Source organism: Myotis myotis, unplaced genomic scaffold (assembly GCF_014108235.1).
Source record: "Myotis myotis isolate mMyoMyo1 unplaced genomic scaffold, mMyoMyo1.p scaffold_m19_p_1, whole genome shotgun sequence".
Taxonomy (NCBI): domain Eukaryota; kingdom Metazoa; phylum Chordata; class Mammalia; order Chiroptera; family Vespertilionidae; genus Myotis; species Myotis myotis.
This window is the reverse complement of record NW_023416313.1, coordinates 192,992,886-193,011,685: the sequence shown is the minus strand read 5'-3', so window position 1 is coordinate 193,011,685 and position 18,800 is coordinate 192,992,886. Positions and strand designations below refer to the sequence as shown.

Genomic DNA, 18,800 nt, shown 5'->3' with positions numbered 1-18,800 from the left:
CAGATAGTTGATTAAGATACTTATCTTTGCCCAGCTGGTCTGGCTCAGTGGTTGAGCGTTGACCTATGAACCAGGAGGTCATGGTTCAATTCCCAGTCAGGGCACATGCCTGGGCTGCAGGCTCGATCCCCAGTAGGGTGTGGACAGGAGGCAGCCAATCAATGATTCTCTTTCATTATTGATGTTTCTATCTCTCTCCCTCTCCCATCCTCTCTGAAATCAATAAAAATATATTTTTAAAGGTATTCTTCTTTTAGTACAATCCATAATAAAATATGAAGGTATTAGGTAACTACCACAATCAAGTAAAAATAAGTTTTTCAGAAGAAGAATAACAATTTCAAAATAAGTCATTAAAATTCTAGTCAGGTTGCAGGAGGATTTACAAATATACTTCTTTTAATGCTATTATGCCTGAATTTGAGATGCTGTTATGAACAACTTGTTACTTTGAAATTAACATTTGCATTGTTTCCTAGCCTTTTTATCTGTGTGTACTTTTGCCCAATCCCCTTGTACACTTGTAGGCTGGATGGTCAAAGGCATTGGCACAGTTACTGCTATGAACTATGGATCCTGAACCAGTTTTGCATAAGAATTACCTGGAGAACTTCTTAAAAATGTACTTCTGAAATCCACCTCAGATTCTTAGAAATGTCTGTTTATACAAAGATCTGCAGGTGTGTCTGAGGCATTGACAGATTTTAGGAAAATAGGCTAGAGCTATGGGTTTAGAACTGTGTTCTAAAGAGTCTTAAAATTCTCACAAAATACCTTTGGGTAGTTCTCACATATTCCAGTCAGAATAATTCCATTTTTATTTACTTTATGTATCTCTTATGCTCCTTAAAATCTGAAAACTACAAGACCAGCTAGAACAAAGTGAACTCACCCACATAGATATTAAACTCATGATTTTGGCATCATAATTGACCTAATCCAAAGACAAAGAGACTAGACAGATAAAAAGACCAGGATTGATGAGCATAGAATATCTGTTAAGGCCAAAAGAAAAATCTTATAAAAGAAGTTCTGTAATTCATTTACTGTATTTTTTATTACAACTTAAAATAACTCATTCAATACTGAATTGCATGATAAAGTTCTCTAAATGGAAAAAACACACATAAACATATTGTATTAATTGCATATGCAGCTGTCACTTATAAAAACTACCTTATTCTAGACTGCAAGTAAAAATACAAACCATGTAAATAAATCCAAAGCTTAGTGACCTTTTCTCCTACAATCTTAATTCCGGCAGACAGAGAGGAGGCAGGGAAGGCAGTAGTAGATCTGAAAGGTGTGCTCCTTGAGGAAATGATCACCCTAGAAATGTGATCAGAATGAACCCTTGTCTATTGCTTCCCCACTAGCATGAGGTTTGGATCCTTTGAACTCATTTGTGGTCCTTCCCACAATGTCCTCTAACCCAGAAAACTATGTTGTGTTGTGGTGAAAGGCAGGTAAGAATGCTAGTTTCCTCCTCCCATCCTGTCCTTGGATATTGCCCAACAGAACTGTCTCTATATATCCTGGCCTTTTGAAATCCTCCATAATGTATGCCCAGTGGAAATTAGATGTGAGACAGCAAATCTTATACGTGAATACAATCTCAAGGGCTGCTTCATCAAATGGATCAGCATAATGTTTTTACTCACCTGTCTGAATACACATACTAAGCAGGAGATGAACTGAGAAAGAAGCCAGAAGAGCAACTATCAGCAGCAAAAAACTAAAATACAAAAGGGTACAAAAAAGGTTTTTTACCGTATCTCTTACAACAATAATTTTTTTTTAAGTCTCACAGAGACTATCTTTGAGTAGTTGGGTTATGGTCACTGAAGAAAGTAAGAAGATACTTTTCTGTATTTACCAAATTTTATTTAAGTGAAAATATACTGCTTTTAAACTATGAAAAAAATCAGAAAGAAACAAGCTTTATTTAAAGTAAAAACAAATTTCCTATTTTAGCACTCTTGTTTACTGACGGATGGTGCAGCCACTCAATAATCTTTTAATATTTCCCTTTTATGACTATTTTTCCTATTTTGAAGTTTTAAAGTTATAAAGTTTGCGATGAATACTTCCCATAATAAAAACAAGTTGAGTTACTTAAAAGTTGGTTTGCTTATCAAGAAATTCAAAATAAAAATAACCTAGGGAACACTCGGGGAGGAGGGGTTTTCTTCCCCTCTTCTTTCCCCGGGTGCATTACCTTTGCCTTTCTCTCTCCTAAGCTCCAAGGGGCCCTCTTTTGTCTCTGTAACTTGTTTCCTGAGCCTACACAGCCCATCTGGCTCACTACTTCTTCCTCTGTAACTTTCTTTTATATATATACATACATATATATATATATATATATATATATATATATATATTGATTTCAGAGAGGAAGGGAGAGGGAGAGAGAGATAGAAACATTAATGATGAGAGAGAATCATTGATCAGCTGTCTCCTACACTCCCACACTGGGCACGTGCCCAACCAGGAATCAAACGATGACCTCCTGGTGCATAGGTCAACATTCAAACACTGAGCTACACTGGCTGGGCTAAATAAACTTACTTTTATTATTTGAAAAATAAAAAATGAAATAAAAAATAATTTAAAACACCTAAATGACACTGAATATTTTAAATTTACTAGTAAAATAGATCTTCTACTGACAAGTATGTTCATTCTACCAACCCTGGTGCTAGATGCTAAAGATAAGGTTCAGTTCTACAGGATTTAAGAGTTTAGTGGTGAAACTAATTTGCAAACAAATCATTGTATTAAATGATAATAACAAAATGAATATACAAAGTACTATGGGAGCACAGAAAAGCTATGAATGTCTTTTATTTTGGGCAAACTGGCGTATGAGCAGAGTCTTGAAAGATGAAAAGAAATAGGCACAGACCACATCTGGCCTCGGAAAGGAAAAAAAACTACTTAACAGTGGGAGGACGGAGGAGTTAGACAGCAATGAAAAGATTATGTGCTTTACTTACACTCACAAAATTGCTATTTATAAGTAATCTGCATGGCTGATAAATCTTGATTCACTTTGGCCAACATGACACAACAAATAATTCACTTCTTAAGGTCATAAATTAGTGTAGATCAAGTCTCCCATTTTTTTAAATTAGCCACACTTTTGGATTTAAAAAATGCAAATTATATAGCATTCCTCCAAGCTACAGACTAACAACAACAACAAATGCTAAAATCCCAGAAATAACTTAATTAGAAATTGGATAACACCAGCTTCTGGAGTCTATCTCATTTGTCTTACTGTACTATCCAAATGGAGGGGGAAGGGTGGGGAAAGTAATGGTAAAATAAGAAAAAACTCACCTAAATCCAAGGATACCAGTATGAGCCATAACAAAAGCTAAGCCAAGGATGCCACTTCCCATGATGGCATTCATCAAATTAAACACTGAGAAACCATATGAAACACCTGGGGATCCTTGTCTGTGAAGTTCCTGTAAGCACCCAAATTTAATAGTGTTAAATGTTTGCATGGTGAATTCAAGTTTCATCGAGAAATGACTGACAGGTTATCTGCAGGACCACAAGCATTGTGTGACACACTAGCTGCCGCGTCAGGACTAGTTGCTTTCCTTTCCTTCCCTTCTCACCTCCCACCAGCAGCTCCAGGAATCTAGTTTCCTGGGAGAATCATCTCCACCGCTACAGAAGCCAGGTAGGCTTCAGGAAGAGCGTGATTAATCTGATTGCAAAAGATTGCGATAGGATTGGAATCGAGCGGGGAGGGAGAGCAGGCTGATGGCCTTAGCTCGTGATTACTGAAGACTTCCTGAGTCTTGAGGCTGCTGTACACAACTGTTGTTCCCCAATTACTAGCAGGGCAACACTAAGTTCTGTTTTGTTTTGTTAATCCTCACAAGAGGATATTTTTCATTGATTTTTTTTTAGAGAGAGTGGAAGAGAGAAGAAAGAGAGAAAAGAAACATCAGAGACACATCGATTGGTTGCCTCCCGCATGCGCCCTGAACAGAGTTGGGGATAGAGCCTCCAACCAAGTAGGAGCCCTTGACCCTAATCTAACCTGCGACCCTTCCTTCAGTCCGCAGGCTGACGTTCTACCCCGTGAGCCAAACCGGCTAGGGCTAATTTTTATTTGTATTGCTTAATGAATGAAGTCCACCCAACTGGAAGTATGGTCAAGAATACCTTGCAATGACGGTAGAATCAGCAATTCATTTTGCTCTTGAGGATATTTCTGAAAACACCCACCCCCAAAATAGCCTTTGGGAACAAAGTCCTAGAATCTGTTAATTCAGGGACTTGAGTTAAAATGCCGAGTACCCATGGCACAGGCCTCAGGGTCAGGAAAGTGTTAGGTACTTATTACCGGACCGCCTCCACTCCTTTACAGTTAAGGATCTCTGTATTAAGATGTTTACAGGCCACCAATGACTAAGTCAAAAAAAGAAAAATCTTGTGACTCTTGCAAAAACCTCACAAGACTGGTGGGGGAAACGGGAAGCTGACAAAGACAACCAGGAACAGCAGTGAGCTGCCTAACCCAAGGGCTGCTCCTGCGGTCGCGTATCCCGCGGTACCTGTCCCACCTGCGCCTGGAGTCAGCTTTTCTTCCAGGGCACTTAGGGTGCTCTCACGTGGATGCACCCCGCCCAATCTGAATCTCTACTTCTGCCTCTGGCCCCACGGCCCACGCCCCTCTCCCCGTGCAAACCCCCTTCTTTTCCCGGTCTTATTTGGCCGGCACTTCAGGGGAGCCGGGTGGCAGGCAGCGCCAAGAGGGTAGCGGAGCCAACTTACGTTGCTTAGCAACGGGCTCAACTCTTCTGCCTGCGCCTCCGCCTCCTCGGGCTGCTGGGAAGAGACGTACCAGCCCGGCTGGACGTTGATGACTCCCCAGGGCGCCTCCATGATGTTCGCTGGCCAACGACCAGGTCCATCTGGGAGCTACTACCCCTGCCCTGCCGTCGTCAGTCGCGCCAGAGGCGGAGCTTTAGGCCCGGCCCTTCCGGGTTCCCGGACCTCCACAAGGCCCCCGAGATAGGAGGGAATCGGCGCGATCTGATGACGTTTCTCCTCGCGGCGCGCTGTGATGATGTCATCCAGAGCCAACCCACCCACCCGCGACCCATTTCCGAGCTGCACCAGAGCATGAGGTGAGGGACCTGGGTCGCGGAGCCAGATGCGGAGCGACACCACGAATTAGGTGGTGACCTTGGGGAGGTGGCCGCCGCGGGACCTTTTTTAGTTCTTAGGGGCTGAGGGTCCGCCTGCGGTACCTGTCTGCCGGGCGCCTAAACGTCGCGAGGTCACCCATTTTCAGCCCTAGTGCTGAGCCCAGGTTCGAGTGCCGGGTAGTGAGGAACGGTTTATTCTTTTCAAAAGCTTTCTGATAGGCCCTGTAGCCACATTTTATATAGGGGAAGCCAGACTTATTAAGTAATTGACGCAGGACCACACAGCTGGTTAACTGCCGGATCAACCCAATTTGAACCCTGGCTGTGAAGTCTGACATTTGCTTTACAGGGTTGGGGGCAGGACCCGTTCCTCTTACAATTACTTCTTTAGTATTCAAGAAGGCAAAGTGGAAAAAAAAAAATCTATATATATATATATATCATATATATATATGATTTCAGAGAGGAAGGGAAGGGGAGAAAGAGATAGAAACATCAGTGATGAGAGAGAATCGTTGATCAGCTGCCTCAGGCATGCCCCACACTGGGGATGGAGCCATCGTGTGCCCTGACCGGGAATCAACTGTGTGACCTCCTGACTCATTGGTCAGCATTCAACCACTGAGCCACTCCACGCATGACAGTAACCCATACTCTTAATGGCATGTGTATGTAACACTCAGTAAAGAACCCTGTCCTCAAAATACCAAAACCTCGTTATAGGCAGGGCTTGGGGCAATAAAGCATCAAAAGTAACATTGCAGTATATTAATAACAGGCACTAAACTCAGACCTGGGTTTTAATCCTTGCTCAGCCATTTACCGACAAGGAACCTGAGTGAATTAACCTACTTCTGAGCTTTAGTTTACTCATTTATAAAATGAAAATGCACGCCCTAACCAGTTTGGCTCGGTGGACAGAGCGTTGGCCTGCGGACTAAAGGGTCCCAAGTTCCATTCCGGTCAAAGGCATGTACCTTGGTTGCGGGCACATTCCCGGTAGGAGGTGTGCAGGAGGCAGCTGATCGATGTTTCTCTTTCATTGATGTTTCTCTCTATCCCTCTCCCTTCCTCTCTGTAAAAAATCAATAAAACGTACTTTTTAAAAAATGAAGATGCAATACCACAAGCCTCCCAAGTTTGATGTGTGTAAAGCATTTAGCTTAGCATCTGACACAATAAGCAATCACAATAATATCCTAGGAAATATTGCTATTGGTAAAGCCATGAATATAATGACCATTTCATTTAGAGATGATTCCTTAATTCAAATCTCAGTCTTAAATCTATTCTGTAGCAAACTGTGGGTGGAGAGGTTCATTAAGTATAGGAGGTGGATAGATCACTAAGCCCTCATCCTGGCAACAGGTGGGGTGAAGGTGCAAATTTGTTATTTACCACTAATAAAAGTCATTCTTCCCTGGAAAAGATGGTACATATACTCACACACCACTAAAAGTTTTAATTAATAGCATTTAGCAGGTTATGTAAAACAGAATTTAGATTTTCATTCTGAAAATCTATTGTGCACATGTAAGTTGGTTTGTAGCTTTATGATTTTTAAATGAATACTTTTTTAGGATCTTCTGGAGGCCATTTGGATTCTTAAGACGACTTCTCAAAGTGGAAAGCTGTAGAATAACTGAATCAGAATCATTGATCCCATTAGCTTGGACATCACTGATACAGAAACTTAGCAAAGCACCTGGTATTTTCTTGCTGGATCAAAGAAAAAGATTCTCAACCATGCCTGAAATAGAAACAAGTCAAAGTGACTCAGAATTGTTTTCACCACCCTCTGATGTTCGAGGAATGACAACACTTGATAGAACAGCTTTTAACAAGATAGTCACTATCCCAGTGCTTAAAGTGAGGAAAGAAATTGTCAATAAATTGATGCGATCCCTTAAAAGGGCAGCACTGCAGCGACCAGGCATAAAACGTGTGATTGAAGATCCAGAAGATGAAGAAAGTAGGCTAATTATGTTGGATCCCTATAAAATATTGACTAATGATTCCTTTGAGGAAGCAGAACTCAGTATTTTAAAGCAGCTTAATGTCAGTCCACAGATATCTAAATATAATTTGGAACTAACTTATGAAAACTTTAAGTCAGAAGAAATCTTGAGAGCTGTGCTTCCTGAAGGTCAAGATGTGACTTCAGGGTTTAGCAGAGTTGGACATATTGCGCACCTGAACCTTCGAGATCATCAACTACCTTTCAAGCATTTAATTGGTAGGTATGTCTAAGAATATTCCTGTGCTAGAAAACAATTACAAAGTTCTAATTTTATAAATTATTTTTTTAAATGCCAAATTGCAGAAGCAAGCCATTTTATCTTTTTAATTTTCATCTGGATCTTAAACTACATTCTCTTTTGAGGGCCAATTTGGAATCCCCATTCCAGAGTCATAGCAAGCTTTAAATATCAGTTCAAGCTTTTGTGTACATAGTACATAAGCTTAGATAACACTTATATGACTTGCTTTGGCAGAATTCTTTGGCAACTCATCACTTTGGTACACAGGCTTTAGTAGGCCTTGGGACTGTGTTGAATGCTAGTTTTCATGAAATTGAGTATTTTTATAGTCACAATTGCAAAACACTATTTACTCATACTTTCATGGATTCAACTAATTGAGCCTCTTCTGTATGTCAGCATCATACTTTGGTTTTTAGTGCTCCTAGTCTTTTAGAAATGTGGGCGAGAGGCTGGAGATGGGGGCCAGGAGGGGGGGAGGGAGGAAGAGGGGGGGAGAAGTGGGGAACTGGGAGGGGGGGCTGGCCAGCAGTGCACATTTTTGCACATTCGGGTCACTCGCGCTCCCATGCCCACTGGCTTCACGTGAAGCACCGGCCCTCTGCCTCCTCCTTCCCCTTCCTTCCCTAGCTGCCTCCCATCCCCTCCTCCTTCTCAAAAAAAAAAGAAGAAAAAATATATATATATATATATATACATATATATATATGTATATGTATATATATGGCTTGTGTATGTTACTTTTGCACTTGTCATTATATGAGTATTTGATGCCCATGCATTCTCCAGATTATTTTAATGTAGAATAATAGTCAGAACTTCCGGGAATTATTTTCATCTTTAAAATATAGTGCTTGGTATTTTGCATGGGTAGGATTTGAGAAATATGCTGTTATGCACTTCCTTTGTTTTTCTGATGAAAAGGGCTGATAATGCATAATAATAGCATAATAAATACTTAAGTAGACCCTTATAATTATGACTGGGTGCAAATGTCAAGTCCAGGCTTTCCTATGATTGAGTTCTGATACCTGAAGCAGAACAGGATAAGAACAGTGATTGACTAGAATTTATTGATATTATCATATTCAAAATCAGGTATCTAGTTATCAGAGAGAAACTGGACAAATTCTGATTGTATTTCAGCATATTTGTATTATTGAGTACTTTTAACTAACTTAAAAATCAAATTATTTTTCCTTATGCAATGAGATAGAATGCAGATTCTTATAAATTTCTTAACTGCTGACAAAAAAAAAGTAGGCTTTGATTAAAGGGTATCAATATACATTTCTGGTGAATTTTATGTATTTTGGTAGCTTTTTCTGCTGTAGCAAATATTTGACAAAAGGAACAATTTAAATGAAAATTTTATTTAGCTGAGACTGAAGAATCTGTTTCCTTTATTTGAAAACATTATTTTGCTGGTATATATTTCCAAAGTGGAGGCATGTATTTCAAATATACAGTAAAACAAACATTTGATTTGAGGCCAATGGCTACAGGGCTGGTGTTTTCTGAGATGTTGCCTCAGGCCTTACATCTCTTTTTTCTATACTTTACAAATTCCCTATGATCTACCTTTTTAGTTATTGCAGTATTGGTACATTTGAGATTTAGCAAAAAACATAGAAAAATAGTAGGTAGACCCAAACTCTTCAAAATTGTTTCCTTAAAAATGTACCCATACAGTTATTGTGTGTTTATATTGGAGGCTGCTGGGTGTTAATTTTTAGTAATCTGTTGAATTTTTAGAATTGCATGTCACTTCACACACATTATATGCAGTTTTTATCTATAAAACCAAAGAAAATACATTTCATTTCCATTTCATGCAGTTTTAGTTTTTCTTTTTTTAATTCAATAGGCAACATTTCTTATGAATTTTAATCTTTTCTCTTAGGCCAAGTTATGATTGACAAAAATCCAGGAATCACCTCAGCAGTAAATAAAGTCAACCATATAGATAACACTTACCGAAATTTCCAAATGGAAGTGCTATATGGAGAGGAGAACATGATGACCAAGGTATTTCTGTCGTAGTGTTGTGTTATATAAAATTTAATGTTTAGAATGAGAGATGGAAAAAATTAAAATATTTTTAATACTCAGTATGAGTATGTGAGAATGTGAGCATTTCCATATACTATTGATGGGAGTCCAAATTTGATACATTCAGGACAAGTGTATGATAATACACAGGGTGGGGCAAAAGTAGGATTATAGTTGTTTATACAGAAAATAATACAATAATTAATAAATAAAAATACAAGAATAAACTGTGCTTCACATAATCACAATTATAAACCTACTTTTGCCTCACACTGTATAGCAATTTTGAATAGGTATGTCTTTTGACCTGGCATTCCATTTATAGGAAGTTATTCCAAGGGTGTAAGTAAACAAAATTATAATGATGTATGCACTAGGTTCTTCATCGTTATTTTTATAGTAACAAAGTAAGTAAATGAATGAGGACAACCTGAATGTTCATCAGTAGAGTACTCATTAAATTCTGGTATAACAATACAATGGAATATTCCATCATTAAAGGTTATTTAGCTCCATACTTATTAAAATAAATTGCCCACTGACAGGTGAAGCAAGTATATAACATAGTTAGTTCAATTTTAACTAAATATCTATGTAAATATGCACATATATCAGAATGTTTAACAGGGGGCATATTTTTTATGTGTTATTGGTGACCTTTGTTATCATCTTTATACTTTTCTACTGCCCAAATATTTCTTTTATAAGAAAAATCTATTTCAAAGAAAAACATAATTTAAAATATGTAGGAATAGATTCCTGATATAAAATAATTTATAATTCTCCACCCCCAAAATCCTCAGGAGTGCTGGATGTAATAAACTATTTTTGTCCAAAAGTCTTACAGTATGATATGTTAATGTGAAATTTTGTACCCAAGCTAGAAAATAGGCTAAACTCTATAAGTTGACAAAAATTTTAATAACAGAGGCCACTCTTAAAATGTTAAACATATTTTTCAAACAGGACTTTATAAAACTCAGGACAGAATTTGTGCAAAATAATTATTTTTTAAGATTCTAGGACACATAATCTTAGGTGAATATTATTTTAAGTATAATATTATCTCTCCATAATTTAATATCAGAATATTAAAATACCATTTACTACACACTTACTGTTGGGCCCTGAGTTAAATGCTTGAAATGTAGCAAATCCTAAGAAGCCCACAAGATAATGATGGTTATTAATATGTTCTTTATGCAGGTAAAGTAACAAGGAATGACTGAGCAGGGTGTTTGGAGCCAGGCTTCTGACTCCAGAGGCCATGCATGGTCTTTCCCTGTACAGCAAACCTCCACTGCCTACTACTTGTGTATAATGTATGAGGTCTGTTATGGCAAGTAAAATCTGAATGTGAATCCTTTGATAATAACAGTGTTTATTTCAGTCGAAATTAAGGCATACACTTAATTGAACATTGTGCATGTTCTTCACTTGGTACTGACTCTTAGGGTAACAGGTAACAACATCATCCTTCTCAAGAGATCTAAACGTTCTAAGAAACTTCTGTAATGTAATAAATGCTTTGTAATTGATTTCCTAATTCATGAAGTTTGTTCTTAGGCCATATGTTATACCTAATACTTTTACCATAAAATATATGTTAAAAGTCAGTATAATTTCTGTGCTCCAAAAGAGTCACATTTAAGATAAACTTTAGGAGTTCATACAACATTTAAGTACTATGTGTGTATATTTTAAGTAAAAAGATTCCTGAGAGTGAATTTGACTGAAATTAATGCTGACTAAGGGAGTGAGGTATCAAAGGCAGCATGAAGAAAACCAGAGGGATATTTAGAATCTAATTTTTAAACTAGATCTGTGCCTCACATTAAGAACTGAAAAGGAGGAGTAGAAAGGAGATTTCAGGAAAAGTAGTCATAGACATAGTTAAACCTTCCAGGTTGTATACCCAGAAAGGCTTTTAATTGGGCAGAATCATGAAGAAATATTTCCAACTCTGGAACCTTACTAATATAGCCAGAGCATTTGATGTGGTTGTGAGGGGAAAAAATATGTACAAATTTGGAAGTAAAGCCCATGAAAGCAGTATATAAAAGACATATCTCTATCAGATTTATAGAACTTTCTGGCCTTTGATTCTTTATGAATTCAAATTGGGAAAGAAGAAAATAGAATGATTTGTTCTATACACCAGTTCTAATTTATAAATATGAAGCTTGCAAAGTCCAAGTAACTATCTACAAACATAGCAAAATACTTGAACATGAATAACACATGACTTATCATGCCTTCCTCCTACAAACTGAAAACTAAGTAAGGAGGGAAGTGCTATGTGGAAGTGCTGTTTGCAACTTAGCTACTCACCATGAAGATACAGGTAGTGTGTTGTTTCAGATTATAGATTTTTTTTTTCCCTCTATCAGGTCAGCCAGTCAATTGGTCTATCTGAAAAATTCCCCATGTGGTTTGAGAACCATTTTATGGCCCTTTATGATGAATGAGATAGGGAGCCATTTGACTTTGAAGAGATCATTTCTCATGAAAAAGTCTAAAGCAGGATTTTAACTGGTCTCAAGTTTAGCATGAACACCAGAATTCTAATCAAAATGCCTTTAAATGCACTGCTATTTGCTCCTAGTAGTAGTATACTGAAATATGTATATGTGCATGGGTGCATCTATCCATATCAATAACTGAAATTCAAGACTAAGCAAATTAACCAAAAACTTAATACCTTTTTCAGGTTCGGGAAAACAACTATACCTATGAATTTGATTTTTCAAAAGTCTATTGGAATCCCCGTCTCTCTACAGAACACAGCCGTATCACAGAACTTCTCAAACCTGGAGATGTTCTATTTGATGTTTTTGCTGGGGTTGGGCCCTTTGCCATTCCAGCAGCAAAGAAAAACTGCACTGTATTTGCCAATGATCTCAATCCTGAATCCTATAAATGGCTATTGCACAACTGTAAATTAAATAAAGTGGACAATAAAGTAAAAGTCTTTAACTTGGATGGGAAAGACTTCCTCCAAGGACCAGTCAGAGAAGAATTAATGCAGCAGCTGGGGCCACTGTCAAAAGAAAGCAAGCACGCTGTGCACATTGTCATGAACTTACCAGCAAAGGCAATTGAGTTTCTCAGTGCTTTCAAGTCTCTTTTGGATGGGCAGCCATGTGGCAGTGAGCTCCTTCCCATAGTACACTGTTACAGCTTTTCCAAAGATGCTAATCCTGCTAAGGATGTTCAGCAACAAGCTGAAGCTGTGTTAGGCATTTCCTTGGATCCACGCAGTTCAGTTCATCTAGTAAGAAACGTGGCCCCTAACAAGGAAATGTTATGCATCACCTTTCGGATTCCTGCTGTTATACTCTACAAGAACCAGACCCTTGATCTAGGTGAGCAATTTCTGGGAAATTAAATGTAAGCTATTATACTTTTCATGTAGTTTTCTTAGACTATATATTTCATATTATTTATTAAATTTGGAGTGGGTTAAACTAATTCTAGTTAGATATTTCAGTTTAAGTCCCCTTGTCATTTGTGATTGGTTTCTCCCAATTTAACAAATTTTATTAAGTCACACTGTTCAATATAGTAGAAGGCTATTTCATTAAATAATAACTCCACAGGAATTCATATAAGTTGAATAGATTAAAAAGCCTATATTATTTGCCTTTTAAACATATTTTCAAATGTTAAGTATCTTATCTAATACTAGAGGCCCGGTGCACACAATGTGTGCACTCAGAGGGGCTTCCCTCAGTCTGGCCTGTGACCTCTCCCAGTCTGGGAGCCCTCGGGGGATGTCCAACTGACAGCTTAGGCCTACTCCCCGGGGGCATACTTAGCACTGTTGTGGAGGCAGTAAAGGCTCCCTTCACCGCTGCTGCAGTTGCCAGCCATGAGCCCAGCTTCTGGCACACTGACCAATAGGAGGCAGCTCCTGTGTTGAGCGTCTGCACCCTGGTGGTCAGTGCCTGTTATAGCGACCAATCATTCTGCTGTTTGGTCGATTTGCATATTATTAGCCTTTTATTATCTAATATAAGTTTTCTGGATCTGTTACAGAGAATCATGAAGATCCTCCACCTCTTAAACGCCAGAGGACTGATAAAGCCTTCTCAGAAGAAAAAACAACAATTGCTTAAATGACTTAATTGGAACTATTTTCTCCATCTCCCCACTAGATTGTTACGTAGTGAAATATAATTTGTATGATTTCATAAAATTTTGGCATTTAGTTACTTTAGTATTAAACTGTTATATTTTGCCCATGTTGTATTGTAAATTGAGGATTATCAAAAGTTTAAATGAAAATGAAATGTCTATTAAACATTTTATTACCTAAATTATACTATATAAGTTTATTATCTAAATTATTTAAATACATTTAAATATGTCTGTCTCTTGCATACTAACTGGGAAAGCACTAATACCACTTTGCAGACATCCTTAGCTGAAGACTGTTGCTAAGTTTTTTATAGTACTCTTATACTATCACTTAAAGTAATAAAAATGAGATTATTTAGATCAGGAATATGCAACCCATGTCTGGCAGCCAAATCTGGCCTGCCACCAGTTTTTGTATGGCAAGTAATTTGAGAATGGTTCTTACATTTTAAAATGGTTGATAAATAATCAAAATAATAAGATTTGGGGGGACACAGATGCGAAGTGGAGGGGCACATACAAGAATCAACCAATGAATGCATACATAAGTAGAACAACAAATTGATGTTTCTCCCTTCCTCTCTCTCTCTAAAAAAAATAATAATAAAAGAAAACATGTTTTAAAAAAGTTAAAACAAGATTTCCCTTCACACACAGATTAGCAGTAGATATTTTCAGAGTTCAGCATTTTTGGGTCCTTGGTGCAAATGCAAAGGAAATTTCTGTCTTTCAAAATCCATTTAACTACAATTGAGCTTCCACCTAATCTTCAATTGAAAGTGAATAATGTGCTGTGTAATGACATACTAAAAGGCAGATATCAAGGGAAGAATCTAATAGAGTCTTACAAATGCCTTCCAAGTGATGAATATGCTCAGAATCATATGCTTCTGGATTGCTATCTGTATTAGGCAGCCTCTATCTGTGTGAAAATGTTACCGAAGAGATGAGACCTCAGCTCTTATTTTCTAGAGGGAAGGATTTCAATCAAGAGACAAAATGTAGAGAAGCAAGCAAGAATTTATTGACTGCAGCAAAAACATTCTTGGGGCAGTGAAACAAGGAAGGGCAGAGAAGAAGCAACAGGAGAGCCTAGGCTGGGCTGCTTTGGCTCACTCAGAAGTCAGAGAAAAGGAGACCTTGGAGACAGGTTCCGGGGTTATCCTGGGATGAGCTGAAGCTGCCCATTGCACCCTAAGTTGGAAGTCTCAAGGGATCTCTTAGGTTAGGGGATGCATGCAGTTGGAGGAAGGGAATGGCACAGGTATACTCCTTGGAGAGAGAGTGCACTGGGACCTTCATTTTTAAGGGTTTTTAAAGGCTGGGCATTTAGGGGAGGAGGTCTTAGGGGCAGATCAAAAGAATATTCATCAGCTTTATGTTAATGTACCAAAATGAGATTAATTCTCTTACTGTCTGTCCTTGGGTGTGGTTGGCAAATGGCACTTAATTAGATTTCTGTTATGTCTCCCTGAGTAGGGTGATGTAAGCTATTAACCCTCTGGTTGGAGAGAAGTGCAAATCACTTACCCTTAGTACCCTTTGTTTGGGGAAGATAGGACTTACTAGGTGGCTGCAAGCTGCTGTTCTAACTATCTTTAAGTTTCCCTATTCCGTTTGTCCTGGAGCTTTCCTAGCTTTTTACTATTCTATAACAAAAAGACGTTTTGTTTTAAAGGTGAAATGTATAAAATCTCATTACAGATAACCATTAACAGGTGATCATTTACAATTGATTTTAATGATAAGAAACACTTAGAATTCCCATTAAAGGAAATGTTATTCCTCCCAAAAAAGGCATTACAAAAAATAATTATATCTGGAATTTTGTTAATTAAAAAATTGTGCCAATTTATCTATTGTTATATAAGTACCTACTTTAATGTCCTCAATTTTGCTTAGTCCACAAAGCCTAATATATTTACAATCTAGCCCTACAGAAAAAGCTTTGAGGACCCCTGATCCAAGTCATTAATTACAAACTCAAATGCCTTCAGAAGCCAGACAGGTAATATAAGTAGATGAAGACAATCAATGATAAGAAGTGTAGAAAAGTAATGAATTGGAGCCTTTTTTCCTTATCTAATGGCACTTTAAAAAATCATTTTGAAACTCAACCCAACCTCAAGCAAGAACTTGAGGGCTAATTCAGCCAGGGATTACTAGTTTGGGACTTCTAATTTTATTACCCTCCTTTTCCTCCCAGGGAGAAGTATGTAGGTCAGGGGTCAGCAAACTTTCTATAATGGGCCAGATAGTATTTTAGGCTTTATAAGTCATAATAAGGTCTGTAGCTTCTCAACTCTGCCATAGTAGCCCAAACGTAGCCATAGACAATACATAAACACTGTGTTCCCAAAAAACTCTATTTATGGACACTGAAATTTGACTTTCATATGCTTCCCATGTATTAAAAAGTATATTAATCTTTAGGCATTTTTCAAACTTGAAAAGAATGTAGATACCAATCTTAGCTTACAGAGCATACAAAAGCAGGCAGTAGTTGGATTTGGCCAGGGGTCAATAGTTCGCCTCCTCTTGATCTAGTCTAGGTGAAGAAAATTAATTGCAAGTAGGAATAAAATTTTCTAGTATTGTATGTGCTAGTTATGAATATTAAATATGGGTAAAAATGATGTTATTTGTACATGTAAAGAGGTAAGATTCCTGCCTCCATTTAGTCATGCCTTAGACAAAATATGCAGTATGTAGTTGTAAAGAAAACATAATCCTTAAATGCTTCTATTAACATTTTAACACCCCCTGCCCTTTTCCCTCAGCATGGATAAATGAATGTGTGATTATTTCATTATTTAAATCTAGGCCCTCCCTAAACTTTCTGATGGTGATGGCTGATAATAACTAAACTCTTGATGAATCCACTAGAAACTGACAGCTCATTAGATAAAATTTTTAATTTTGTTAATTTTTGACAAGTTTTGTGCCACCTTAAATTGAAATGATTATCTCATCACCTGTTGACAGCCTAAAGATAACTTCTAAAAAAAGCATAGATCAAATATTTATTGAATGAAATTAAGGAATAATGCATCCCAACTATGATATAAATGTATTCAATACCACTAATATCTGCTTAAAAGGAGGAGAGTAATTAATGGTCAATCATATTCTATGTCATGAATTTCTTAACTTCTCTCAGGATATCAAGAAGGTTATTTAGATTATGTCATTTATATCTCATAAAAAAACTAGGTACTTGATATATAAAATTTCTTTGAAATCTTAAGAAGATTTCTACTCAGATAATTTTACACAGCTGTTGTTTGTAAGTTTGAACCTGACAGTCATCTCAAGAGCATGGACTCTGGAGTTTGACCACTTGGATTCAAATCCAAATTCTGCTACTTTTAGGTTGTGTTGACCTTTGTGAAGTTATTTGCCCTTTCTAAGGATTAGAAAATGCACAAAGCAGGAAGCATCATACTTGGCACATGCTCAGTAGTTGTTAGCTATTACTTCTGTGCTAGTAAAATGTTAAAAGTAGTAATTCATGCCAATGGTTGAGCATCTACCCATGAACAAAGAGGTCACTGGTTTGATTCCAGTCAGGGCACATGCCCAGGTTGCTGGCTTGATCCCCAGTAGGGGGCGTGCAGGAGGCAGCAGATGGATGATGTTTCTCCCTCATCAATGTTTCTATCTCTCCCTCTCTAAAAATAAATAAAAACATTTTTTTTAAAAAAAGAAGTAATTCATGTAGATAAAAGACTTATACAACCTTTTGTCTCCAAGAGGAAATCACTGGAAGGATAGGGAATAACAATCAATTTAGAATATTTCTGTTATTTAGTGAATTATTGTCATTAGGTTAGCTTTCACCATTCCCTTTGATCTAATAGGATCATTTAACAACTCCTACATTCTGCCTATTGAACAAAACATGGCAATAGTAAGGGCAAAATATTTAGAAAGACACAGAAGTTTTGGAATTTATTTGCCAAATCAAGTGCAGGCAATTCCCACAATAATAAGATAGGCTCAAAAAAAGTTCCAAAAGTTTTTGAAATGTTCTATTAGTTAATTCCATTTAAATACATGATGCAAGGTACTGAGAACTAGTAATAGTGCTTCTTTTTGAAAGACAATACCTAGCTTTGTCAGCAGAGTCGACAGAGCAAAGCCTTAACTATAGGTCCAAAGTTCTCACTGTTCTTTGAATAGATTTATAGATTTTATCGAAAATGCTAATTCTCAGTTGGGGATTACTGATAAGAGAAACAGGATGCAGCCTCATAGAGTATAGATAAAACTAGACTTCAAAACAAAAAACCTGTTTTCTAATTCTGGCTTTTTACTAACCTGTGTATATGATCTTGCCCTACTCAATTATTTGATGCCTTGGTGTTCACCATCAAAGATGGTTAGAAGTACTGTAAAGATAAAGATGTACTCCTGAAATTAATACTTGCTTAGTCAAGTAAGATGGAGTTGTTACATAAGGATATTTCACACAACTTCCCACTCATAAAATTAACATCTGCTATAATGGGGATTTGATAGGAAATCCCTTAATTTGCTTGAGAAACTATGTCCCATACCTAGTGGTCTGTATAATAATCATAAATGGTTGAGATCCAACAAATATCCATCCTATCCACATCCAAACTCTTTAAGCAAAATCCTGGTATACTAAAATCTTTGAAGTTTCAACAGAAACTACATCAGAGTCTCATAAGGAAATTTCATTTAAAATGTATCCATTCCAGTCAGTCTCCAAAGTTTCATCATAAAATGAGTTCACTTTGGAGGTGAAAGGTGCCATTTAAGTATTAAGTTTTATTAACTTACTTCTTTGAATTTGTCATTAAAGCAGGTTAATATTCTTCTCTAGTTTATCCTAAGTATGGCTCACAGCTGGGAACTATAACACCTTGATCAAGGTTTGTCTCACTTTCCACTGCTCAAAACAGGCACTGAGTCCTTAATATTAAAACAGTGACTTTATCACAGGTCAGGTTTTACTTGCCATAACTTTCTGGTAGAAGGAAATATATCCACTTGTCTGGACTAGTATTAAGAAGACATTGGGAAAATAAGGGACATTTTATGAGAAGAAATAATAGACTTGGATATTAACACTAAATGTTGTATTCAAATGGCATTTTATAATGTGTTCAAGTAAAACACTGTAATAAGAGAAAAACCACAAAAC

At 37.2% G+C, this 18,800-nt stretch overlaps 2 protein-coding genes across 4 annotated transcripts in view; one reads left to right on the top strand and one right to left on the bottom strand.

The window, feature by feature from the left end:
- Positions 1-4,986, bottom strand: part of SLC38A6 (solute carrier family 38 member 6) — a 67,881-nt gene extending 62,895 nt beyond the window's left edge. For 2 of the 3 annotated variants that reach the window (XM_036309190.1, XM_036309200.1), the window contains exons 1-3: positions 4,798-4,941; positions 3,343-3,473; positions 1,662-1,735 (exon numbers count right to left, since the gene is read on the bottom strand). In XM_036309190.1, coding sequence (XP_036165083.1) covers positions 1,662-1,735; positions 3,343-3,473; positions 4,798-4,908 — 316 coding nt within the window. In that variant the 5' untranslated portion in view covers positions 4,909-4,941. Of the gene's footprint in view, positions 1-1,661; positions 1,736-3,342; positions 3,474-4,797 lie in introns of all 3 variants that reach the window. The other variant, XM_036309210.1, reaches the window with a different exon arrangement.
- Positions 4,987-5,030: 44 nt separating this feature from the next.
- On the top strand, positions 5,031-13,815 carry TRMT5 (tRNA methyltransferase 5). Its single transcript, XM_036309224.1, has 5 exons — positions 5,031-5,153; positions 6,755-7,410; positions 9,339-9,463; positions 12,198-12,852; positions 13,526-13,815. The coding sequence occupies exons 1-5, from the start codon at positions 5,062-5,064 to the stop codon at positions 13,603-13,605; spliced, it is 1,608 nt and encodes a 535-aa protein (XP_036165117.1). The 5' UTR covers positions 5,031-5,061; the 3' UTR covers positions 13,606-13,815.
- The last annotated feature ends 4,985 nt before the right edge of the window (positions 13,816-18,800 follow it).

Coding starts and splice junctions, on each gene's coding strand:
- TRMT5 (XM_036309224.1), top strand. CDS start 5,062: ATGACGTTTCTCCTCGCGGCGCGCTGTGATGATGTCATCCAGAGCCAA. Junction 5,154..6,754: donor GAGCTGCACCAGAGCATGAG/GTGAGGGACCTG, acceptor ATACTTTTTTAG/GATCTTCTGGAGGCCATTTG. Junction 9,464..12,197: donor AGGAGAACATGATGACCAAG/GTATTTCTGTCG, acceptor TACCTTTTTCAG/GTTCGGGAAAACAACTATAC.